General features: G+C 45.5%; 1 protein-coding gene across 1 annotated transcript in view; it reads left to right on the forward strand.

The window, feature by feature from the left end:
* Nucleotides 1–1,237: 1,237 nt before the first annotated feature.
* LOC104122773 (alpha-2-macroglobulin-like protein 1) overlaps nt 1,238–26,561 on the forward strand; it is a 52,729-nt gene continuing 27,405 nt past the window's right edge. Inside the window, 7 exon segments of the mRNA XM_035890522.1 lie at nt 1,238–1,340; nt 7,405–7,548; nt 8,712–8,764; nt 9,170–9,190; nt 9,794–9,814; nt 19,202–19,402; nt 24,282–24,424. Coding sequence (XP_035746415.1) covers nt 1,238–1,340; nt 7,405–7,548; nt 8,712–8,764; nt 9,170–9,190; nt 9,794–9,814; nt 19,202–19,402; nt 24,282–24,424 — 686 coding nt within the window.

Raw genomic sequence — 26,561 nt, forward strand, 5'->3', positions numbered from 1 at the left:
CTCCCATAGCATTCTCCTGGAGAAGCTGGCGGCTCATGGCCTAGATGGATATACTCTTCGCTGGGTTAAAAACTGGCTGGGTGGCCGAGCCCAGAGAGTGGTGGTGAATGGAACTAAATCCAGTTGGCGGCCGGTCACAAGCGGTGTCCCCCAGGGCTCAGTTCTGGGGCCAGTCTTGTTTAATATCTTTATCAATGACCTGGATGAGGGGATTGAGTGTGCCCTCAGCAAATTTGCAGACGACACCAAACTGGGTGGTAGTGTTGATCTGCTTGAGGGGAGGAGGGCTCTGCAGAGAGACCTGGACAGGCTGGATCAATGGGCCGAGGCCAACTGCATGAGGTTCAACAAGGCCAAGTGCCGGGTCCTGCACTTTGGTCACAACAACCCCATGCAGCGCTACAGGCTTGGGGAAGAGTGGCTGGAAAGCTGCCTGGCGGAAAAAGACCTGGGGGTACTGGTTGACAGCCGGCTGAATATGAGCCAGCAGTGTGCCCAGGTGGCCAAGAAGGCCAATGGCATCCTGGCCTGTATCAGGAATAGTGTGACCAGCAGGACAAGGGAAGTCATCGTGCCCCTGTACTCGGTGCTGGTGAGGCCGCACCTCGAATACTGTGTTCAGTTTTGGGCCCCTCACTACAAGAAGGATGTTGCATTGCTGGAGCATGTCCAGAGGAGAGCAACCAAGCTGGTGAGGGGTCTGGAGCACAAGTCATACGAGGAACGGCTGAGGGAACTGGGGTTGTTTAGTCTGGAGAAGAGGAGGCTGAGGGGAGACCTGATCGCCCTCTACAGCTACCTGAAAGGAGGCTGTAGTGAGGAGGGGGTCGGCCTCTTCTCCCTGGTAACAGATGATAGGACGAGGGGGAATGGTTTGAAGCTGCGCCAGGGCAGGTTTAGGTTAGATATTAGGAAAAACTTCTTCACTGAAAGGGTTGTCAGGCTCTGGAATGGGCTGCCCAGGGAGGTGGTAGAGTCCCCATCCTTGGAGGTATTTAAAAGAAGGATAGATGAGGTGCTTAGGGACATGGTTTAGTGGTGGGATGGCAGGGTTAGGTTGGAGGTTGGACTCGATGATCTTAAAGGTCTTTTCCAACCAAAGCGATTCTATGATTCTATGTGGTTCATAGCAGTCCCTAGAAATCTGAATGCCACATCCATGTATGCAAGTTGAAACAACGGAGATAGATAATTTAAGCTGGACAGGCATTCCGGGTGTCTTACAGCAGAGCCGAGGATGTCGGGAGGTGCACTGGGGAAGAAGTATGGAACAGTCTGCCAGGGAAGAGGAACCACCACCATTTTCAGAGTATCAGTTTGTGTTTGGCTGGGAGGATCAGGTGGGTGTAGTTGATAAGGGAAGAGAAGGTCTCATATAACTGTTCGCAACCTTTTTTTTTAAAAAAAGGTTTTGTCTTCCTGCAGGTTTTCCAGTGAGAATGTGGAATTTTATGTTGCGAAAGTATGGGTGCGCTAACAGCAGGCCTGTGTTTTAGTGACCTTTAGTAATCCCCTCAGCAGAATGCGCAGACCTCAAAGGGCCAGCAGAGCAAGGCTGAAATTCACTTGTCTTGAGCATGGAAAAGGGATTCTTCCATTTGGGGATGCTGGTTTAGAAGTGGAGTTTCCTGGGTACCCGATTGATTCCACATGGCAGTAAATCCTGTGTGCTGGATGATTAGATTATAAACTTTGTGGCCATGTGGCACAGAGTGGAATGCATACAAACGTGTCCTGCAGGTTCAGGGTGCTTTGCTTTGCTTTGCTTTTTGATAGATGAAACTTTCCTAGCAGGCTTTGTGCCTGATCAGGCATCACCTGCAGTCCCACAGGTCAGGGAAACACCTAGGTATGTCCAAGAGAATTGCAACTGCGTGCCCCCCCTTTATCTGGATCACATGTGTAATTACAAGTGATCTGGCAGTGCCCCAGGCTGAAATCAGTATCTACGGCACTGTGGTTTTAGCTAATCTTTTCTCTATAGCGAAGCTAAACATCCTCTCAACAAGGGAAACCTTGGGTTTCTAGATCAAAAGAGGAGAGGAAGGAGAAACTTCTGGGCATGCTACAGAAAGGGATGGGAGGAGGGAGGGTGTGCACACGCTGAGTGCTGGGCCCTCACAAGAATTACTGCTGTCCTTTAGGAATGTGCTAACAGCAGCAATACCGTGCACATTGTGAACTGCACCTGCTTCACTCAAGCATTTTTGCATATAGGCTTGTCTACAAGAAACAGGACAAATAGATGATGGCAGGTCAGCACGTGTTTTCAAACACCCAGGGAGGGGAAATAATTCTTTCAAAATGAGGGTATTGACATGATCACGTGTTCCTTTCTTCAGGTGAGTGTGCCCGTTCGACAGCTGAAGGGGACTTCCAGGTGTCTGTCAGCCCTGCAGCGGGGCTGAGAGCTTTCTTAAACTCTTCCCATGGTGCTTGGGATACTTCCCAGAGATCACCTCCCCAATATGTAAGGGTAGGAAGAAGCAGATCTTGCGGGTATGGGCTGATCAAAACATAGAAATAGAGCTTGTTTCTGAAAATTATGTTATTTTAGCTGTGGGCAGAGCATGTTGAAAGAGGAACTTCCTGGTTACTGGCTCCAACAACATCTAGGTTTCTAAGCGTTTGGAATACTGCAGAAGCGGCAGTTTACAGCTACAGTGTTTTGGAAACATGCAAGAAGACTTAAAAAAAAATCAAAGGAAATAATAGGTATAGGCAGAAGGGTACATTCAGCGCGCAAAGCAAGGGACACAAACAACTTCAGTCGGAATCCCGGAGCTTCCAGGCTACTGTAACACCTACCGTCATTGGGATGAAGCAGCAGCATGGGAATTAGCCTGCATGCATCAATGAAACAGTGTTTGACTTTTACTCTCTTAATCTCGGCTAGCAGTAGATCCTACGAAATTTAAATCTGTAGATAGTCTTCAGAAAAAGGTCACTCAGAGCAGCGGAGAATTGTTTCCATTGTTCTCTCTCAGCTCGCTGCAAATTGTTTTGTGGCCTCCCCTTTGAATGGCCTCGTTCCAGTAACTGCTTTCCTCTGGCTAAAAGAGTTTTTCATCCAGCTGCTGAGCTACATATTGCTTACTCTTTTCCTCCTCTGTTATCTTGCTGTCTTTGTTGAAGTGATTAGCATCTGAAAAGATTTCTGTCTGCCTCACATGTACCATGCAGGACACGAGTTACTACAAAAATGCAAACCATCCCCTAATGTCACCAGAATCAAACTGGCATGCTTGAGAAGTTGCAGCTGTGAGTTTAGATCAAATTGATTTCCCTGTGACAATCTGATTTCCTTCAAATCAAGGTATCTGGGAGAGACCCCAGGGCATTCCGCTGTGTATGTCTTGTAACCAAGGGGCTGTATTTCATGGATGAGGCATGCAGCACCTGTGAGCTCTCTGTTAAGTCTTGCATACATGAGCTGGCAAACCTGATACCTGTGATTCTCTCTGCTACAGCAGGCTCGCTGGGAATAGCAGTGACAGCATGGAAGCTGGTTGGCGGAGTTTGGGTTGGTGAGTTTTAGACAGAGCGTGGTCTGCTGCAAACACCCACATGGTAAGATTCAGGAATTTTTCCTACCTTAACTTCTTCACAGTTTTGGATTGACATTGGATGAAGGGTCTGATGGCAGAAGAGTAGCAAAGGCATAGGGAATACCATGTGAAGGAGGCGGGGAAGGAAGCTAGCACCTTGGTTTAAGTGAACATCCTTCATTGAGAAGGCTGGAGATGGGACAGGTGCCTGGTGGGTATAGGGAGGTGGATATAATGTGATAAGGGAACCAGAAAGACCAGTTGTGAAGTTTTTCCTATGGGTAGTGGAGCCAAAGGACTAAGGGAGGGAAAAGCTGGACATTTTTGCGATTTAGTATGACTTTTGAAGGGGGTATAGCGGGGGTTTTGAAAAGCCAGTAGCAGTGTTGTGCTCTGAGAACAATTTGATGACAGTAGTTGAGTAGCCACAATTTTCCCCTCCAACTTCACCCTCTTTCCTGTTCGTTATGCAGTAGAAATAGAGGAGAGAGACAATGAAAGCCTCTTCCTTTCATTCCACTTGCCACTGTTTTTTCCCTTCAAGGGATAGCTAGTCATTGTCATAGTGTCACGGAAGGCCAGAGACCATAGGGCATTGTAGACAGATGCCCGCTGGGGATGCTTCTTGCCTTCTGTTGTGGTTTAATCCCAGATGGCAGCTAAGCACCACCCAGCCGCTCGCTGACTCCCCCCTCAGTGGGATGGCAGAGAGAATCGGAAGAATAAAAGTGAGAAAACTTGTGGGTTGAGATAAGATAAAGACAGTTTAATAGGTAAAGCAAAAGCCATGCATGCGAGCAAAGCAAAACAAGGAATTAATTCCCTACTTCCCATCGGCAGGCAGGTGTTCAGCCATCCCCAGGAAAGCAGGGCTCCATCACGCCTGACGGTTACTTGGGAAGACAAATGCCATCACTCCAAACATCCCTCCCTTCTTTCTTCCCCCAGTTTATAGACTGAGCATGACATCATATAGCCTGGAATAGTCCTTTGTCCAGTTTGGGTCAGCTGTCCTGGCTGTGGCCCCTCCCAGCTTCTTGCTGGCAGGGCGTGAGAAGCTCAAACGCCCTTGACTAGTGTAAGCACTGCTTAGCGACAACTACAACATCAGGTTGTTATCAACATCCCCCTCACCCAAATCAAAAATACAGCACCACACCAGCTACTAGGAAGAAAACCAACTCTATCCCAGCTGAAACCAGGACACCCTCTCCCCTGGCTCCCCAGTGCCTCTGTCTCTTTCCAGACCTCACTGCTCCAGGAGCACAGTGGTGATGAAAGATGGTGGCACAGGCAGAAAGATGACACAGATGTGGTACCTCTGTGGAGACTTTGTTTCCACAGTATTGTTGCTGGATGACAGAGAAACAACCCCGATGTCTCAGGGAGCGGCTAAGGGCCTCTTCTGGTTGAAATTCGGAGGCAACAGCAGGGCCCCTTCCCTTTCAAAGATGGGGTACTTCATGTGCTTGTGCCTCTTACCAAGTGCTGGGCGTACCTCTGTGGGGCAGGTCCCTGAGCACTTGTTGCCTCAGCCTATGCAGTTTCTTGGGCCACTTCCTCTGTGTCGCAAATACTAATGCTGGAGTCCACAAACCTTGCTGGGTCCCTTTGGCACCTGAGAAGTGATGAGGCAGGTTCAAGGTCCGGGTGAGAAGCCTGTGGGATGGGGTCGATAGGGCCCATAGCTGGGCAGGGCAGGGCTGTGAGAGCTGGAGACCAGTCCTGCTGTGGCATCGCTGGGGCAGGGGCTGATGGACCTGGGGGGCTGACATGGGATCGTGGGCCATGGGTAGATGGGGGGAGGCCTGGGGGACAGGCAGATTTGTGGGTGTCCTCCAGGCCCTGACACGCTGCTGCAGTTATGTTGGCGCCAGGCCACCACTTAGTGAAGAACTCAATTCAATTCTGAATTTCCTTCTCCTTTTTAAGCAAAGATGCTTCTCTTTTTAAAGCGTTGATGCTGTTAAAACTCTCTGTCCCAGTTTTCACTTATTTTGTCAGGACCTGTGGGGTGCTGCTGCGAGCATGACCAAGCTGCAGAGAAGGTCCGTGTGGGTTTTTTGCTTACCCCCAGGGTGCAGACTTGGGGGTGAGAACGGCATGCTGCTCAGTGGCCATCAGAAGACTGTTCCAGTGCTTCACCTTCCTGGTGGGGATCTCAAAATTGAGGCTGGAGCTACCTCAGCAGTGAAGGCAAACACCGTTTTTCAGTACCAGAGTGTTGCAATCAGGGCTTTGTTCCATGGGGAGGTTCCTGAAGTGTCGCAGAGCAGCGTGCATTCCTTGGCCAAATGGGCTGCCAGTAGAGGAGTCCTTGTGCCAGGCTCCATGCAGGTGCGTGGAGAGATGCTTTGGTGCTGACTCTGAATTCCTATATGAAAGAGGGTCTTCACAAACGTGCATGCTAGCAGACTGCCATGTCGCCTTTTGAAAGAGCAGCAGTTCTGCAGAGCAATTACAAGCAGTGTCAGTCGTGCTTGCAGTCCTGTGTAAAGCCTTATCATCAGCATTGTAATGAGCAGAATTACGGCATCTGATGTCCATTCTAGAAGACTGACTTGGAGCTATGGGATGCTTGTTTTGATAGTGGCAGCATGTATGTACATACTCATGCACTCTGTGTGTGATTTAATGATCAATCTATTACATGGTTGTTCCTGTTAAGGAAATTAATGTTAGTAAATATCACTATAATATTAATTATTATTGTATGTAATAGATACGTATAATAATTACAATATATTACTTTATAATTTTCTATAATACAACAACATAATAATGTTATATATAACGTTAATGTTAATGCATTATTAAGAGTTATATTAAGAGCTATACTGCCAATATTAATTATTATTAATGGACTTGTTAATTTTCATTCATATTAGGGCTAGTGAGGCACCCATTTAGGACCTTTTTCTGAGGTGGCAGCCAAAGTTCCCTCTGCATGTAGGCTCAACTATATGCCCATGGGCCCTTCCTTCTGTCTGACAAATAATCTGTTAATGCAAATTCTAGACAGTAAGAAATAGTGGATGACAGGAGTGGAAAGTGAGTACATAATCTTACATGTATGAAAAGAAATGAAGCTTGATTGCAAATCACCTGTAAAGACAAGGCTGGGTAACACTAGTGCTCGGCAGAATGCAGCTCTGTCCTGTGCCAATCACCAGTGCAAGAGGCTGATCTCGTACCTTAGGGTTGTTCATACTCTGATCTCCCAGTCAGTAACACACCCTGAAGTGTCAGGGACTGTGTCATTTGCTGACAGGGTGAAAGGCAGTAGCTTATTTCTTGTGTCCCTTAGTAATGCTTAAGAATTCCGTATGTTTGTGTCCCCTTCCCCCTTGGACTGCCTGGTTTCCAGTGTTATCAAGCAGGAAGAATTTGTGAAGTCAAGTGTTTCACCATTTTGCTATTGAAGGAAGCATCTGGGGACTGGGAATTCTTTCCTCATTCTGTCCAGAAAATGGTCAGATCCTCTTGCTTCTAGTTGCTCTGACTTGCTGAAGTCCAAGCCAAGGTTCTCATTTTGTTAATAAATGTTATTCAACCTATGCCAACAGCTCTGGGTTCTACTGTTAACTGCTTCTTAATGCTTCCCATGTCCTTGTACTATGGATACCAATATAAATTTGCATAAATCCCGTAAGTATCACGTGCAGTTGTAAGAATGTCAGTCCCTTCATTGTCAACTGTGGAGCAAATTCTTTAGCAGTAAGTGGAGCAGTAAGGCCCTTCTTTCCTTTGTAAACTAGCCACTAGTCTGATTATATATGTGCTGAAGTGCTATGCTCAATTCTCCTACAAGACTTTCTCAGGAGTTACCCTGGGGTATTTTCCTGTACTCCCCAAGTCCGTGCACCTGCAAAAGGCATCAAGGAAGTCGCGACCATCTGCTCGTCTGTGGACAGGGACACAGTAGCTGAAGGCTTCAACCAGAACATTGTGAGCAGTACTTTTGTGCAAACTGACAAGCCTATTTATACGCCAGGACAAGGTAAGCCTGAGTATGCATACCGATAAGCTGCAGGGAGGGCTGAGGGGATGTTCCTTGCAGTGTGCAGATCAGTGTATGTCCCCACTAGAATAACATAGTCTCTGATGTGTGTTGCCCAGCAGGTACAATAATTCCCTTCGTCCTGGATTTTAGTAAAGAAATCACACTTGATTTATAGTCCACACTTCCACTATTACTTCAGGCGTGTTTCTAAAATAATTGTACCAACCTACTCAACATTACCCTGATACAGACTTGTTAGGTTTATAAGCACCAGTCTTAAGTGGCCTCCAGGAAACATCATCCCGGGTATCTCCACATGAAGTCTGGTGAGGACTGGTCAAGAAAATTACTGAACTCACCATGTTTGTTGCGCTGGATTCCAAATGCCGTGGTACACTCTTGCCTGGTTTATAAATGGTGGAAACTCACCTGGCAACCATCATCCATCAGAAGACCATCATCTTATACTTGTTAGTTGTATCCAAACTGTTCAAATAATCTTTGCCGGAAAGACATCTCCCTTGTTTCATCAAATCCAGAAAACTCTGCTTTTCTATTCTCAGTAAAAAGTGCTTCAGTAATATCTGGCCTATTCAGAATAGCTTCTCCAGGAATAAACACTCCCAACTATGCTGAAGGCATGGCTAAATTTTAATTATTGGAAAATGACACACCCACATTCCTTCACATGAAGGTGGAAAAATACACTTCTTGAAATAAATACGTGATTAACATCTTTTTGCAAGGCCCTACGTCTTTTGTGCATTTTGTAAGACAAAACTGTTAGTATTTATTGAATCGTTACCATGCTTTGAAAGATAATGTGAAGTAAAGGATACTTCAGCTGCTTCCTGCAAATGAATCCAGTCTCTCATCTCTTTCAGGGACTTATCTTAGGGACTATATGCACCTCCCTTCCTCCTTCAGCATGTCTCTTAGGCTCATATTCTCATATTCTTTTGTGTATTTCTTCTCAGTCGATATTCTCAGGGCCCTGTTATGCCCTCAGATCTTCTGAGGGACTAAAGCACGATGCCTAAAGGAATGCCCTGAAAGGGCACTTTCCATTTTGCAGTATGGGCTGGGTAGGGGTGGAGTGGGTTGACTCTGTCCCTGAAGGCTAGACTCACTAGCATTTCATTTGCTTTTTTCCATTGCAGTTCATTCTGGAATTGTCACTCCGAACAGCATTTTTGTCTCTTTGAATGATGAGGTGAGGAACGTAAAGGAGAAAATGTGGTGAGGATAGTATGACCCAAAGAACCACTCCAGGGAATCAAGTGAGTCCCTAGAAAATAGTTAGCGATCTGCACAAAAATCCGTGGAGCCAGCAAAATGAAAGCAAGCAGTGTGAGCTAACCTTCCAAATGTGGATGTCAGGTATCTTCTGTAGGCTGATGGAGTGTAAATAACAGTGGCAGCAAATCTGGGGGAAATGGTCCTTAAGTGGATGGTTTTTAATCCTCCTGAGGTTTGTGAATGGTGAACTGAAGCCTCTTGACTATGAGGGTTTGATTGGTACAGTAACTGGTCCTGAGCCCTTATGCCACCCCTGTATTACAAAAAAAAAGTTTCAAGGAGCTGATGACTGATCTGTTTGCTTTGTTTTTTCTTCTAGCACTCACTGGTGGAGCTGAAGGTGAGTAACAATGAGATGCCTTTGTTTTCCATTATTCCTACTCTAAGCCAGAGGATGAAGTACAGCTTTTTCGTGTGACTGCAATGAGCAGTGGCTGACCTATCCAGGCTGGCAAGCTATCTGCTAGAAAGTAGGATTTTTTTTGAATTGTGAAGTAGTAATCTACTGGAAGGTCACCCAGAGTTCTCTCTTGTCCTATGAAGGGACAAGGACACGAGAGAATGCACTAGACTTGAAAAGTCTCCTTCATCTCACTGGAGATGCTTTCTGCCTGTTTGGAGTTTTGTCCCAGTTTCTAGGTGGCAAAAAAGACAAAGCGCTTGTCTCTGAGGGTACTTGTCTTTTCTCAGGCTCATTTTAGGAGTAGGTTTTCTTTGCTGAACTTGTGCGTGGTTTTCTTAGGCTTTTATCTGGGGGAAATGGTCCTTAAGTGGATGGTTTTTAATCCTCCTGAGGTTTGTGAATGGTGAACTGAAGCCTCTTGACTATGAGGGTTTGATTGGTACAGTAACTGGTCCTGAGCCCTTATGCCACCCCTGTATTACAAAAAAAAAAGTTTCAAGGAGCTGATGACTGATCTGTTTGCTTTGTTTTTTCTTCTAGCACTCACTGGTGGAGCTGAAGGTGAGTAACAATGAGATGCCTTTGTTTTCCATTATTCCTACTCTAAGCCAGAGGATGAAGTACAGCTTTTTCGTGTGACTGCAATGAGCAGTGGCTGACCTATCCAGGCTGGCAAGCTATCTGCTAGAAAGTAGGATTTTTTTTGAATTGTGAAGTAGTAATCTACTGGAAGGTCACCCAGAGTTCTCTCTTGTCCTATGAAGGGACAAGGACACGAGAGAATGCACTAGACTTGAAAAGTCTCCTTCATCTCACTGGAGATGCTTTCTGCCTGTTTGGAGTTTTGTCCCAGTTTCTAGGTGGCAAAAAAGACAAAGCGCTTGTCTCTGAGGGTACTTGTCTTTTCTCAGGCTCATTTTAGGAGTAGGTTTTCTTTGCTGAACTTGTGCGTGGTTTTCTTAGGCTTTTTTTCTGCAGATCAGATCCACAGACTGAGACAAAAAGATACCAAAGGATGAAGTGACAACATTACTGAAGGGGACTGAGAGCACACAGTCCCAATGAACTCTCATCATCCATAGCCCTGGTGTGGCTGTGTTCGCTCTGGGTACAGCTGCCTGGAATAACAGTGAGGTTTCTCTGGAGCTGACCTCCTGTCTTCTGTTAGCATTTGAAGGCAGGACTCCCTTTGCTGTATCTTGTAGGTCCCATTTTATTTTTAGGAGGATCTCAAGAGTCTCTTATTCAAAATGGACCTATGACAGCTTTCTTTTCTGTGTGCTCTGAAAAAGTACTGGGGAGGGAAGTCCCTGGTGGTGTGGCTTCTGTGGCTTGTTTATTCATAACCTCTGCAGTTCCAAAGATGTGTTTGAGACAAGCCTGTGTTTTTCCACAGGTGTATCCTTACCGCTCCATAGGGACATCTGTCTTTTGCTGTGTCTGGTCTGACCATGAGTAACCTCAGACGCAAGTCACGTACTTGTGTCTGGATGTCTTCAGTACAGCCAAGTGATTTGGTTGCCCGCATGTGCAGAGGTACTGCTAAAGTTTTAACAGACAAGAATTGTCTCTGTGTAGTTGAAAAAGCAAGCTAGTCCTGTTGCATTCCAGCCATATCTACGGGTAAATCCAGAGTCTATTTTTCAGGCTGCCAACGTTTAGAAATAAATGGCTTATTTGAAGACTTCTGGTAATTGGTACTCGTGAAGTTGTTGAAATCTTTGTTTCATGTGCCCCATAGCGCATCCTGCTGCACTTTCATATATTGGTATGCTTGTAAGCAGTGCAGCTGAATGCAGCGTGTAGGACTTTTCAGATCTTGCTGGTCTGTAACAATGGCAGTATGCTGCCTCTGAAAATGGCTAATGCCACAGGCTGTGCAAGAAATTGAAAATAAAATATAAATAAATAAGGGACATCTAGGCATTAATTCCTTGGGAGCCATTTCTCCCTTGGTGAAAGCAGCTGACAATAAAAACAATTTGTACCAATGTGCTGCAGATATTTATCTATTTCTGTATATATTGGAAAATTATTTTATAACATGTGACATATAATTAATATTAGATGCTAAGGGAGGAGAGATCTAATCTATTTTAGAAGTATATAATCTATGAACTTACATCTGGGCTAGTCACTTTGTGTTCCCTGCAGGGCTAATGGTAAAAGATAAGCTACCACTGGATGCTGTGTGTCTGACTGTACCTGGAGGGTTATCTTCAGACTTGAGTCATCTCACCCTAGAAATGTTCTGTTGAGTGTCTCTCCCCACTAATTGTAAAGGGAGCCTAAAGAATTAGGTCAGATGAATGTGCTTGAAGATGGACAAGATGAATATTACTCTTAATGACAGATTTTTATATGCTTTGGAAGCATGGTCTTACTGCTCCGGGATCTGTATTGTACTGGAGTCTCATAGTGCTCTGGGGTCTTTTGGGAGTAACTGATCTATGTACACCTCTGCGCAGGACTGCCACTTAAACTGAAAGGCAACCTCTGCAGCATCAGAGGTGCTGTGTTATGGCTGAACCACGCTGGTGCTGCTCAAGAGGTCTGAAGGCATGCACATTGCACCTGAAACCATGGAGCTCTGTCTGGATAGCTGCCTGTCTGTATTTCCTTTCAGGAGAAATTTGCAAATCAGGATCCTGTTGGGAACAATTGGTCCACACTACCAGAGCAGCTATTTGTGCCTTCAGCCATGGTACAGCACCACAAGAGTTACTTCAAAGCTAGGATCCTGTATTGGGTGCTGGCCTGTGCCCAGGAATGGAGGTCTGGGGGTATTGTGATACTGCCCCTGTGAACTTCTTCTTCTGTGTGAACACGCTATGGTCATAGTGGGTGGAGGATGTGTGTGTGTTGGAGTGAGGCCGTGGTGGCTGAAGTCAAGATGCTGTAGGTAATGGCAAAACTGGTGTTGACTGCAGTGTCTGATGGTCTGTGCTTAGCCTAGGCAGCCTGGAGATGATCATTAGATATAGAATCATAGTGTCATTTAGGTTGGAAAATACCCACACTTAAGAGCATCAAATCCAACCCTTAACATAACAATGCCAAGTCTACCACTAAACCATGTCCTTAAGTGCCACATCTACACATCTTTTAAATACCTTCAGGGATGGTGACTCGACCACTTCCCTGGGCCACTCTAAACCTCCCCTGGCACAACTTAAGGCCATTTCCCCATGTCCTGTCATGCTTGTTCCTAACTACAGGAAAGATGTTTTGTTGCTGGAACATGTCTAGAGGAGGGCAACGAAGCTGGTGAGGGATCTGGAGCACAGATGAGGAGTGGCTGAGGGAACTGGGGTTGTTTATAGTCTGGAGAAGAGGAGGCTGAGGAGAGACCTTATGACCCTCTACAACTTCCTGACAGGAGGCTGTAGCAAAGTGGGGGTCGGTCTCTTCTCCCAAGTAACAAGCGATAGGACAAAAGGAAATGGCCTCAAGTTGCACCAGGGGAGGTTTAGATTGGATATGAGGAAAAATTTCTTCACCACAAGGGTTATCAGGCACTGGAACAGGCTGCCCATGGAAGTGGTTGAGTCCCCATCCCTGGTGGTTGTCGTGGTTTAACCCAGCTGGCAACTAAGCACCATGCAGCCGCTTGCTCACTCCTCCCCTCCCTCAGTGGGATGGGGGGGAGAATCGGGGAAAAGAAAAAAAAGTAAGACCCGTGGGTTGAGATAGAGACAGTTTAATAAGAGAGAAGAATAACAATAGTAATAATAATAATGGTAAGAGAATATACATAATATATAAAACAAGTGATGCACAATGCAATTGCTTACCACCCGCTGACCGATGCCCAGCCCGCCCCAAGCAACGATCGCTCCCCCCGAGCTGCAGTCACACAGCCCGAGCTGCAATCACTCTTCCTGCAACCGACCGACCGACTAACTCCCCTCGAGCATGACATTCTATGGTATGGAATAGCTCTTTGGTCAGTTTGGGTTAGCTGTCCTGGCTGTGCTCCCTCTCAGCTTGTTATGCACCTGGCCGAGCAGAAGCTCAAAAAGTCCTTGAGTAGTCTCAGCACTACTTAGCAACAACTAAAAGCATCAGTGTGTTATCAACATTCTTGTAGTACTAAATCCAAAACACAGCACTATGCTAGCTACTATGAAGAAAATTAACTCTATCCCAGCCGAAACCAGGACAGTGGTGTTTAGAAGATGAGTAGACGAGGTGCTTAGGGCCATGGTTTAGTGGTGGGGTTGCAGTGTTAGGTTAACGGTTGGACTTGATGATCTTAAAGGTCCTTCCAACCTAAATGATTCTATGAGGGAATAGTGTTAGGTCTGGTTGATTAGGGTCTTGCTTCCTCTTCTTTTTTTCCTAGGTCTGAAGGTCTCTTTCTCCATCCCTCTCTCTTTTTCTTCCCATTCTGCTCCCAGCCCCTCACCAGGTGGCTCACATCACATTCCCTGTTGGAGGCCTTGTTGCTGACAGCAGAATTCAAGGTTTCCCTGTACTTCAGTAATCAGGTTAGGCTTACACTAAAGCAGCGTGGGGGAGTAAGAAGGTGCAGAAAGGGGAGGAAAGAACGAGACAGACATTATCTTGCATTGCACAGAGAGCCCTGCTGAAGCAGTGGAAGAACTACAGCCAGGCCACTACTACCTGGCCTCTGTTTTTTCATTCCAGTGCCTTCTTTTTGTGTCCCTCTTTGCTCCCCGGCCACTTTCTCCCTGTCGGCGCCTGCTGCTGTTGGTCAGCTGGGGTTTCACAAGAGCTGGATCTGCCCGGGGCAGCAGCGATTCTCCAGCTGTGGGCAGCTGTCAGCCGGCTGTGCGCTGTGCCTGCTGCGGGCCGGGGTGTCGTGCTCCCGAGGCTGGAGCGTGGGGGCTGCCGCGGGCGGTGAGGCAGCAGGATGGCAGGGAAAGGCAGAAAAACCGAGCTGAGCTGTAGAAGGAGCTGAGCTGATAAATGGGCAGCAGGGCCCTGTGCTGGGAGAAGAGCTGGGGTCAGAACTGCAATGTTTCTGAGATCAACTGATGCAAATTGAACTGCTATAAATTATGTACTTAAACACATTTAAATGAACAAATAAGAAGCTTTTGTTTAAACTATTTCACCTTCTTTTGGGCTGGTAACCACTCTATACTAAGCAAATACTGTCTACATCACCTTTTAAACCTATTTTTGCTATCGAGAAATGTGTGCTAATGTCTGTGTGTGTTTAAGCAGTCCTGTCAGGTTACTGTTTTAGAGTCTTCACTTTTATCAGTTTTTCATGATGAGAATATAAGAAGATAAGTATCAGGTTTTGTTTCTCAATTCATTCCAGTATAGCTTCATGGAAGCTGGAATTCAATTAATGCACAAATCCCTCGGCACTTAAAATCTGTCATTAAATAAAGCTACCTTAGATGTTTTGGATTCACAGAAAGTAAGCTTGTCTAAACATATTTTACATTTACATGGATTCAATTTAAACAAAGCAAGATTTATCTCTCAAAAAATAATTAACTGATTGATTTTTTTCCCCCCTCCTTCTGGTCACCATGTTCCTCAGTGTTTCAGAAATCTTAGAGCTTAGCTCCTCACAACTAGTTCCTATTTGCAGATAGGGAGGGCAAAAGCAATTTCCATGCTTTTGCAGTCCCCAAAGGCTCTTTCAGTTTGAATAAGCTAGTCATTACTTTGAACCAGGTGAATAAACAGAAAAAAAGGAAATATTCTGTGGAGACATGAACAGAGTGCTCTTGTCAAAAACTGGCTGAACACCTATGTAAGCAGTTTTCTGGACATTCACTAGTGACTTATACTTGCTCAGTAGTCTGCCTTTAAAACATTTTAGGAAACGTGTAGGGCTTTAATAATTTATTTTAATTACTTGGCTATGTTCTAAAAGGGTATTCAAAACGCAGCGTATGTCTGTTATGACTTTAAACTGACTTTTAAAAAGGCTTATTTTTAAGCCAAGCCATTACATAAGCAGCAAAATTTAAGAAAGCTTGACTTCTTAGGGGTTTGTATCGTATTTGTCTACACCTGTCTCCTCCATTGTAACCTTCCCCGTTTATGTATTCCCAGCTCCCTAACCCTTATAACCCTGTTTTCCTGTGTTTCTGTGCTTCTAGCTAGGGCAAGAGGCAATGCCTGCTCTGGCTGGCCGAGAACTGTTTTCTCTCTGACTAACTGGTTTCCATCTACTGACTTGCTGGCCATGTAGCTACTGTACAGCACAGCTCACTGCTGATCTTAAACAGTGTGCTCTTCGTCAGTGGGAGATATGAGATCTGGTCTCTCTTTATTAAGTATTTTAAAAATTATTTTCAGGGAAAAGGTGCAAACATGCTAGCATTCCACAGACTTTGAAACCTTTGACAAGTCTGCTGAACTGTGATTAGATGACACTAAAATTCTACCTTTTAAAAATGTCTGATCTTGATTAAAGAACGACCCATTTGGATTTTTGGAGAGTTGCAGTACATGGTGGGTTGCTGATAGTTAAAAAGGTTAAGAATGGAGAGAGAAATGTGGGGGGTGATGGCTGGGTAGAAATCTGCCATGTTTTGTCTGCAATTGTGAGCATTTTGTTCAGTTTTCTTGGCCTTTTTGTGTGATTATGCAGGTGTAGTCTATGTTTTCCGCCCAAAATGGAGGTTATCCCTATGAAGTTAATGAGGACATTGGCTGCTCTGTACGAAGGGTAAGGTCATTTCCGATACCTGCCATTGATCCTCTGCCCCTGGAACATAGAAGATATCTTTCCTTGTGGTTTAATCAACCAGTTTTCTTCAGCTTTCTAAAGCTAGGTTCCTACAATCTCTTCCTAGAATCACAGAATGGGTTGGGTTGGAAGGGACCTTTAAAGATCATCTAGTCCAACACCCCTGCCATGGGCAGGGACATCTTCAACTAGATCAGGTTGCTCAAAGCCCCATCCAACCTGACTTTGATCACTTCCAGGGATGGGCCATCCACAACTTCGCTGGGCAACCTGTTCCAGTGTCTCACCACCATCATAGTTGAAGATTTCTTCCTTATATCCAATCTAAATCTCCCCTCTTTTAGTTTAAAACCATTTCCCCTTGTCCTGTCACTATAGACCCTGGTAAAAAGTCTCTGTTTTTCTTATAAGCCCCCTTTATATATAGAAAGGCCTCAATCAGGTCTCCCCAGAGCTGCCTCTTCTGCAGGCTTAAGAATCCCAAGTCTCTCAGCCTTTCCTCATCGGAGAGGTGTTCCATCCCTCTGATCATTTTTGTGGCCCTCCTCTGGATCCGCTCCACAGGTCCATGTCTTTCTTGTGCTGAGGGCTCCAGAGCTGGATGCAGTACTCCAGGTGAGGTCTCATGAGAGCAGAGTAGAGAATAATGCAAGTGAACATAGCAGAATGGTCCTAACGTTTGAAACTGAGCCTGTAAGTTTGCGTGCTGTTTTTTTTTTTTTAATCCTGCAGTTGCAAAGAGATCTGGGAATTGGGTTGGCTTTTTTTTCCAAGTTGAAAACAAATGAACAACTAGCACTAACAAGGATTCAACTAGATCTTTAAAAGTTCAGCTCTCATTTTAGCATCAGACTTGGACTATAGCCTTGTGCTTTATGGCTTGCTCTATGCTGCTGATACCAGGTGCTGCTGAAGCAGTCAGACTGGTTCTTGGTCCCTCTGCTGCTGGCACGAGTGATGAAGAATGGGACAATCAGCCAGGTTGTGCAGTCATTGATATGCTCTCATTCCCTTGAGTTATATGTAAAGACCTCAGGGAAGACTGTAGGAAGAAGAGGAGAAGAGCTGGAGGGCGACAAAGAAAACTGAGGGAATGGCTGTAGTGACATAACAGGATGAGAGATTGTAAGGAAACGTAGAATTCCTTTTCTAATGTTATATTTGTTTTGGTTTTTAAATCTCTAATGCAAAGAGTACATGGGACTGAAAATTCTGCTAAATGGCAAGATTAAGCAGCCAGTGGAGTGCGCACTTAATCATGAAGAGCTCCTTATTTTCTTTGGGAGGAATGGCTGTTCCTATTTATAAAGTCTCTTTCCACTTGCTTAACAGCTGCAGTCCTCCTAATGTCGACCTCTGACAAAGGGGCTGGTCTTCTATACCCTTTTCTTCCCCCCTCCATGCATTTGTTCTAAGTGCTGAGCTGCCTTTGTGAACCTTGGCTCTGGATATTCCTTGTGTTCATTTCCAGGAGTACCAGCTTTCCCTCGCCCCAGAGAACCTACAGATAAAGTGAGTGACATCCCATTAGTTTTTTCCCCCAAGATCTGGATCTGGGACCTGTTCACTACTGGCTGAGTCCACCTTGAATTAGTAGGTATGATTTGGGGGCTGATTCTTTGAACCCAGCACCCCTGTCTGTGAAAGGTTAATATTTCTGAAGGAAAAATCCGCTTGGCCTTGACCACTGGGGTTGTCTCCTTGGCCCTGGTTATGAATCGTAGAATCATTTGGTTGGAAAAGACCTTTAAGATCATCGAGTCCAACTGTACCTGTCCACTACTAAACCATGTCTCTAAGGACCTTGTCTACCCGTCTTTTAAATACCTCCAAGGATGGGAACTCAACCACTTCCCTGGGCAGCCCGTTTCAGTGCCCGATAACCCTTCTGGCCCTTCTTGTGAATGGGTGTCACGTATGCATATGCCCGTCCAGGCCACGGACAGCCTGTTTCTCCAGGAGAATGCTGTGGAAAAGGGTGTCAAAGGCTTTACTAAAGTCCAGGTACCCTACATTCATAGCCTTTCCCTCATCCACTAAGCAGGTCACCTTGTCACAGAAGGAGATCAGGTTAGTCAGGCAGGACCTGCCTTTCATAAACCCATGCTGACTGGGCCTGATCACCTGGTTGTCCTGTACGTGCTGCATGATGGCACTGGGTTATCTGCTCCACGGCCTTCCCTGGCACCAAGGTCAGACTGACAGGCCTGTAGTTCCCCGGATCCTCCCTCCCGCCCTCCCTGTGAATGTGTGTCACATTTGCTAACCCCCAGTCAACCAGGACCTCCTCAGTTAACCAGGACTGCTGATAGATGATGGAAAGGGGCTTGGTGAGCACTTCCACAGTACCCTTGGGTGGATACCATCTGGCCCCACAGACTTGCATGTGTCTAAGTGGTGTAGCAGGTGGCTAACCATTCCCCTGGGACTGTGGGGGCTTCATTCTGCTCCCTGTCCCCGTCTTCCAGCTCTTCTTGTAAGGGTCATCACATTTGCCAACCTCCAGTCAAGTGGCACTTCCCCAGTTAGCCAAGGCTACTGATAGATGATGGAAAGGGGCTTGGTGAGCACTTCCACAGTACCCTTGGGTGGATACCATCTGGCCCCACAGACTTGCATGTGTCTAAGTGGTGTAGCAGGTGGCTAACCATTCCCCTGGGACTGTGGGGGCTTCATTCTGCTCCCTGTCCCCGTCTTCCAGCTCTTCTTGTAAGGGGCTGAGTGGCCAAGCAGGTCACTAACCATTTTGTCTTGGGTCATGGGGGCTTTGTTCTGCTTCCCATCCCTGTCTTCTGACTCAGTGGGCTGGGTACCCAGAGAACAGCTGACTTTCCTATTAAAGACTGAGGTAAAGAAGATCTTAAGTACCTCAGCCTTTTCCTCATCCTTTGTCACTACGTTTCCCCCTGTATCCAGTAAAGAATGGAGATTCTCTGTGGCTCTCCTTTTGTTGTTAATATATTTATAGAAACATCTTTTATTATCTTTTACAGAATTGGCCAATTTAAGTTCTAGTTGGGCTTTAGCCCTTCTAATTTTCTCTCTGCATGACCTTGCTTCATCCTTGTAGTCCTCCTGAGGACTTCTGCCAAAGCTCATAGACTTTTCTCTTTTTTTTCTGAGATCCAGCCAAAGCTCTCTGTTCAGCCAGGCCAGTTTTCTTCCCCACCGGCTCATCTTTTGGCCCATGGGGAATGCCTGCTCTTGCACCTCCAGGATTTCCTCCTTGAAGAGCGCCAGCCTTCTTCGGCTCTTTTGCCCTTTAGGAGTGTCTCCTAAGGGACACCGTCAACCAGCCTTCTGAACAGTCCAAAGTCTGCCCTCCAGAAGCCCAAGGTGGCCATTCTGCTGATCCCCCTCCTTACTTCTCTAGAAATCGAGAATTCTATCATTTCATGATTGCTGTGCCCCAGGCATCCTCCAACAGTCACATCACCCACAAGGCCTCCTATGTTTGCAAACAACAGGTCCAGTGGGGCACCTTCCCTACTTGGTTCATTCACCAGCTGTGTCAGGAAGTTGTCTTCCACACACTCCAGGAACCTCCTAGACTGTTTCCTTCCTGCTGTATTGTACTTCCAGCAGACGTGGTAAGTTGAAGTCCCCCATGAGAACAAGGGCTAGTGATAGTGAGACTTCTCCCAGTTGCTTGTAGAACTCTTCATCTGTCTCTTCTTCCTGCTTGGGTGGTCTATAACAGACTCCCACATTGATAAGTGCCTCATTGGCCTTTCCCCTGATTTTCACCCATAAGCACTCAACCCTATCATCATCATTGAGCTCAAGGCAGTCAAAATGCTCTCTAACATACAGGGCTACCCCAGCGCCTCTCCTTCCTTGCCTCTCCTGCCTGAAGGGTTTATAGCCATCCATGGCAGCACTCCAGTGATGTGAGCTGTCCCACCACGTTTCTTTGGTGGCAACTATAGTTGCAAACATAGTTTTTTCTGCTGCACCATGGCTTCAAATGCTTCCTCTTTGTTGCCCATTCTGCAAGCATTGGTATAGATGCACTTCAATGGGGCTAATGAACCGGACACACTTCTGAGGGTAGAAGTCTTAATTCCTAGGCAACTAATTGCAGTTGTTACTAACCCATCAGTAACCTTTGCATCTTTGTTGCCACTTGGATTACTATCTGCCACTTCCTCTGAGGTGACAGACCAAAGGACCTCGCTAGCACACTCCCTCATACATTGGCGTGCCATCCCCAAGCTTATTTCTAGCAAGCCTGGTTTCATCCCTCTTCCCCCTTAATGAGTCGCTGTGCAGCCCTGAGCAAGTCCCTTCCCTTTCTATGCCTCAGTTTCTTAGGGTTGACATAGCTGGTCTGTCTTCTCTTCAGCATTGCTAAGCTTGAAAAAGCACAGATAGAAATGCTACAGGTAATTTTAGTATTTATCCTCAGAGATTTTTTAATTTATTTTTTTAAATGGGCATCATCTTCCCTTTATCCTGGGATTGGTTTATTTTCAGGGGCTCAGGAGAGAAACAAGTTCAAGTCACCATCCCTAATACTGTAACAGAATGGAAAGCCAATATGTTTTGTGTCTTGGGCAGTGATGGCTTTGGGATCTCTCCCGCAGTAGGACTGATGGCCTTCAAACCTTCCTTTGCAGGTCTGGCCTTACCATATTCCATGATTTGGGGAGAGTAATTTGTGCTGAGAGCTACTATGTTCAACAGTTTGAAAAAGCGTGTTTAGGTAAGGTCTCTCATATTCAGCTCAGGTTTTCCTCTCCCTTTTTATGAATCAGTCATGACACATGGTAAATCTGGAACAGTTTTTAAAAAAATATCCAATGATACTTTAGCCCTGCCTGTTTTCCAGAGGCTGGGATAAAAGTCCACAGGCTTTACTTCCCTGTCCATATATCAAGACAATACTTAGATCCATAACAGGTCTGAATGGGATGTACAGCTCACTGCTATTCTAGCATCTGCTAAATTTCCTGTTAAAGAAATAGTGTATAAAAATGTCACCCACTTTCTCCCTTTGTCCTGTAATGATGTCCACTGTTAAACCTCCACTTGTCTTGTCACTGGCTGCTAACTCTGTCTTCCTATATATCCGGGGCGGATCCAGCTTATGCTGGCCAAGACCAAGGAATAACAGTTGGAGTCATGCATGAGCTGTGACCGTACTGCCTGCCCATATGCCAAGGAGACCAAGACTTTTTCTGAGATGTTACAGCCATCAACCTGGGTGAGAAAGCAGACGACACAGATAAGAGAAAGTCCTCTGGGAGTTGCTGTGCTCTTCAGGCTCAAGCTAATCCAGGATTGTACTTTGCTCTTTGACCTAGGCCAGGAGTCTGTCTTGTCCAATTTGCTTCTGCCATGCTGGATAGATGATCAGTCTCTCTAATCTTGTAGGAGTCCTGGGGTCTGGCACTCCATTTCATTAACCAAGTATTCCAGAACATGGCAAGCCTTTAACTCCATTTTTATGTATTGGGTAATGATGTCAAGCTGTGTATGCAGGGAAAATACAAAGATCACTTCAGAGCACCAACATGCATTCTCATACTACCAGCTTGTTCTCCACAGAAGTCACCAGTCCTCTGAACTCTGCATAGTTTAGCCTTCTTTTTCCCGAGGATTTCTGTAATCAGGCTGAGCCCATTCGTAGTGTGTGGCTGCAAGAGAGAAAGACACAATGCCTGGCCACCATTAGGGAATGGCAATACGGATGTGCCAAGACATCCCTGATACAAGACTTTCCCCTATTCCTCTAGAGTGGGTGGAGGAGGAATACTGGCCCCTAATCTGTGATACTAAGTCTTCGTTCAAGCAAAGTCCCAAAGCCTTACAGATATGAACAGCTTTTGTTGCTACACTGCCCTTAATGTGTTTCCTGGTGTATTTTCCACAAGCTATAAAGCCATAATGGTGAAGTCTCCCTTCTCCTTCTGCCCAGAAGGTAGCCATGAGCTGAAAAGGCAGGGAGGGCATCAGTCATGACAGAATTTTGGTCCTGGGGAGTGAAAATCTACTGTGAGCAGGTGCTGGTGCTGGAAGACCCTTAGCACATGAGGAAGGGTTGTCCTTCCATAATGGGAACATAATTTATATAAATTTGCTAGTAACGTGTGTATTTATTGTGTCTGTGGTTTATGTGTTAATTATTTGAAAAATGATTTTTGTTTACTTTCTGAACAAGTAGGTTTGGTCAATCTGGAATAACTTGCAAGTCAGGGTTAAATGAACACTTTAGTGGTGTTCCAGGATTAGGTTAACCTGCCCGTTATTTCAGTTTTTTTAGTGAGAGATATTCAGCATAGTCCTCCTTTTCAACTGCGCTGCTTCACTTGAAAGTGCCCAAAATGGAGACAATACATTTTATTTTGAGTAAAAGGTTACATTTTTGACCAAAACCCATGTTAGGAAATCAAACAAGTAGAAATTATTTGCTGAAGACTGGCTGAACAATAATTTCCATCTACACCAACTCTTTATTTAGAGTCCCTAAACCAAGATGTTACTGACATGGCTGCATTTTGCATGTATGAGAAGATGCTGAAGGGAATGAATTACATGCATTGAAACTGATGAAGCTGAGTGGAGGCTTGCAGAAGGTGGTAAATGGGGTAGCTTATGCGGCTGGGCAAATGTTGAGAGGATTTGTGGTGGAAAGCAGGTAGAGATATGGGGTGAGAAGTGATGTTAAGGAAGCAAACCCCATTTGCCTGAATATTGGAGCTTTGCCTTTGCCATGTGTTTTTTATCTGATGCCCAGGTGACATCACTGGAATACCTGGACCACCTGGTTCTGCATCCCAGACAGATGTCTGGCAGCTGTGGGGTGCAGATCAAGGTGTTGTTTGCCCCCATCACCTGGGTGCTGCAGTACCTGGAGAAGACAGGACAGCTCACAGATGTAGAGGTTAAAGCTGTGGGATTCTTGCACGCAGGTTCATCAGATCTGTTACACCATTTCCTTACCCCCAGTAGCAAGTGACCTTGTTCCGTTATCAGGTGGTTCCTTCTTCAGGAGTACAATCTGGTTATGGCAGAGGGAAAGTAGTTGTTGCTTCTGGAAAAATTTTCACTCTTATTTCTCTCCCATCCAGGCTACCAGAGCGAGCTTCTGTTCAAACAGAGCAATGGATCCTCCACTGGATTTTAAGAGGGTCATGTGAAAGGCAACTTCTAGTAAACAAATGCCCTTCTCTCCTCAGTACAGTTAAGACCAAGTCTTCCTAAACTCCCTGTCGTTACTTATGTAGACCCAACTGTTGGTAGCCTGTTCTCCCATCTCAGACTCTTTCTCCTAGGCTAACAGCTTCTGTGACCAAATGCTTCCTGAGGGTCAGGCAGCACATCTTCATAGGTGACGAGATCATCCAAATGGCTGTGAGGTGGAGGGCTGGGAAAAAGCAGGACAGTGGCTGTTGTGCAGATGTGGGGCAGCTCTTCTGGGAGCTCCCACAAGAACTGGGAGATCCCCTGCTCAGCTGCGGTACTGACATGTTACCCTCTGAATTCCTGGCTGGTGGAACCACAAGCATGAGATCTAGACATCACCCAGCTTACTGCACGTATAGCCAGAACAATGCGTGTTATGGTGTAAATTATCTCGTTGCTTCCTATGGAATACAAATATGCTTAATTGTGGCAGTGTGCCACACAGCTATTTAAACGTCGGGGTGAATACTCCACCTAGCTCAGCCCCATAACACTGTGTGGTGTAACATGTCCTCAGAGTGGGTACAGAGATGGAAATTTTAGAACTACCTTCAGTGTCCCTGAAGTCTCCTTGGTATTTAGCAGATAGGCCCCTTGATAACTATCACTCCTTCCTTCAAACTGTCATCTCTGCTTGAGTCTGGATGCTGGATGGAATAGCTTGTGTGTCTGCTGTAGGGAGCAAATATTTTCACCTTCTCTGTGTGCAGTAAAAGGAGGAGATAGAATCACAGCAGAACTGTGGGGTGGGAGAAGAAGCAGCTCAGAGAGGAGAAAAGAGCTTTGTTAAATAGAGACTTGTCCCCCTGACTAAGCACACCAGTGTCCAGCACGGGGCTCTGAGCAACCTGATCTAGTTAGCAGTGTCCCTGCTCACTGCAGGGGGGTTGGACTAGATGAACTCTAGGGGTCCCTTCCAACCCCAAACATTCTATGATTGTGATTCTACCCTGTGTGGAAGCTCCTTTCCCTCCAAGTGCCTGGGGACTATGGCTCTGCTCATCTGTGAACTGGCCAGCTGCTTGGGGGTTGGACTAGATGACCTCTAGGGGTCCCTTCCAATGCAAAACATTCTATGAGTGTATGATTACTGTGTCCTACCCTCTACAGCTCAGCAAAGGAAAGCTACTCAAAGACAGCAGAGGAGAGGGAGGGTAGCAAGGGAAGGGACTTGTGAGATTGCCTGAGGAAGAAGCATAATCTCTGATACCTTTCCTCAAAAGGAAGAAATCTTCCCTGTCCCTTTCTTCATGCAGCCTCCGGAAGGATGGCAGACCTGTGTACCTGGCACGTGGATGTGTGTCATCAGAGCAGCTGCTGCAGATAGAGCAGCATTGTGAATTGTGTCTAACACTGAATATGTTTTACATTGATGCTTCTTCCACACGCCTTTTAATTTTAAACTTCTGAACCTGTGTTCAGTAATTGTGGACAGGTCTCTATCACCTGATGCATGGTTCATGTCCAGTTTTATGCTCAGTCCTACATTAAATGGAAAAGTCACAGTTACAAGATTTTTAGGACTCCTGCTCATGTCTGGCAGTGTTCAAGGTATTCCACAAAGATCAGCTCTTGCAAGTTACTGCAGTGTCTTAGGCCAGTTTACTAGCACTATTTCCATACAAAATGAATTTTGTTTGGTTCTTCCACCAAGAAGGAGTTCCATGGGTGTAATAAAAGTTGTCATTTAATTGAGAAAGTAAGTGGCTGTGCTAAAATTCAGAATCTCACATAACACCTGACAAAGAGGTCCTCAAATACATTACATGTATTTGAAGCTTCACCACAATTGTTCTCATAGAATTTGCTTTATCTAGGACCCCAAACTTTACCACTAGGTTTTGGTTTGGGTTTTGGTTCTTTATTAACACTAGAGATGATTCCTAAGCCACAGCATTCAGATCTGAAAGTCTGGTGTTGGTTGAACCAGTGTATCAACTTGTAAACAGTTTTCAGCTTCCATGAGTGCTTATCTACTTGATGGCTAGATTTGAATTTACAAGTCAGAATGTTGTGATGCAGAGAAGTCACTATGTCTGGAGTGCTGGTGAGACTTTCTCAGTTCAGTGGGGTGAGTAGGAGAGATGAAGCAAGAACCGGAGCTTTGGTATTGGGACAAGAAGATTCAGAAGATAATAGGCTCTTTCAATGGGTTGTGTGGATTTTTGGAGCGTTAGCTAGAAATAAGCTGCACTAGTTATTTGTGCCTTTTTGTGAGAATTATGCAAAGCTGCAGGTTTCAGGGTTCACACCTGTTATTTGGAGTGAGATCCATGGCTTGCCTATGGTTTGAGAGCCTTCTTGTGAAGGTTACCAAACTCACTTGGGCATAGTTCTGTAATTCTCCAAAGCTCAATCCCAATTAACAAATTTAAAGCCTACAATCTAAAGGCTTGCACTAGATTTCTGAGCAAAAATTTCAGACGACTTGCAGTTCTTTGAATGATCTCAGTGTAGGAGCCAAGCATTGAGAGAGGCATAGAACAGTTTACACTATGTTGCCTCCAAGCTTTCTGACCCAGTCAGTTCCTGCTCCTTCTGCTGTGTTTGTCCAGGTGTGTTCTTAATTCCTTGCTTGGCTTTGGTGCAGTGGACAAATTCTGCTGTCAAGGCAGCAGAAAGTGGGTGCAGAAGCCTACCTTGGCATTGCAGAGAGATTCTTTCAAGGGTTTCCATTATGTTATGGATGCTGGTCAGGTTGCAGAAGCATTATGGCCTCACAGACTTTTATGACCCCTGCATGGACTGTGAAATATCCATAATGCAAAAGTATACTTCACTGTCAGGACATAAAGATATGAAATCACATTGCCTTTGAAGACGCTACAGAGTGGTTGTAGAGTGTGTGGATGTGTGTGTAAGAGGTGAGCTGGAAATGCCAGTGATTGGAAGCATGAAGTTTGTGATTGGAAAGAAAAGGTGGCAACAATGGAGGAGGCCCTAGGCCTGTATGAGGCTGGTGATGAGTGTCTGGAGGAGAATGAAGAATGATTCCGTTGCTTTCATGAATTATTCTGCACTACAGGTGTTCTAACAGATGTGGTTCTTTAAAGAAACTGACAACTTCCTTGCCTCTGCACAGACTCCTGTCAAAAGTGCTCTGCAGACATCAGTGCTTCCCCAGTACTCTTCTCATACGGAACATTGATACTATTGCTTTTTTGTTGTTTTCAAAGATATTAAAACATCGGTGTGATTTCCAAGGTGCCGTTGCTTCTGGTCCTCATTCTGAACCATGGAAGGTGTCCTCCATTATTGTAGGTGTGACCTTTACTAAGTCACCTCTTCTTCCTTTTCATTTTTGACTCAAGTTATCTGTGGAGAACAGGTATCTATATGGTTTTGTGTTGTAACTACGTACTACATACTTTGCTCCAGCTGAACAGTGTGTTTTCAGGAGGGGTAGATCCCTTACTCCCCATGGGTCTCTTGGCTCAG

Source organism: Egretta garzetta, unplaced genomic scaffold (assembly GCF_000687185.1).
Source record: "Egretta garzetta isolate BGI_Z169 unplaced genomic scaffold, ASM68718v1 scaffold363, whole genome shotgun sequence".
Lineage (NCBI taxonomy): Eukaryota > Metazoa > Chordata > Aves > Pelecaniformes > Ardeidae > Egretta > Egretta garzetta.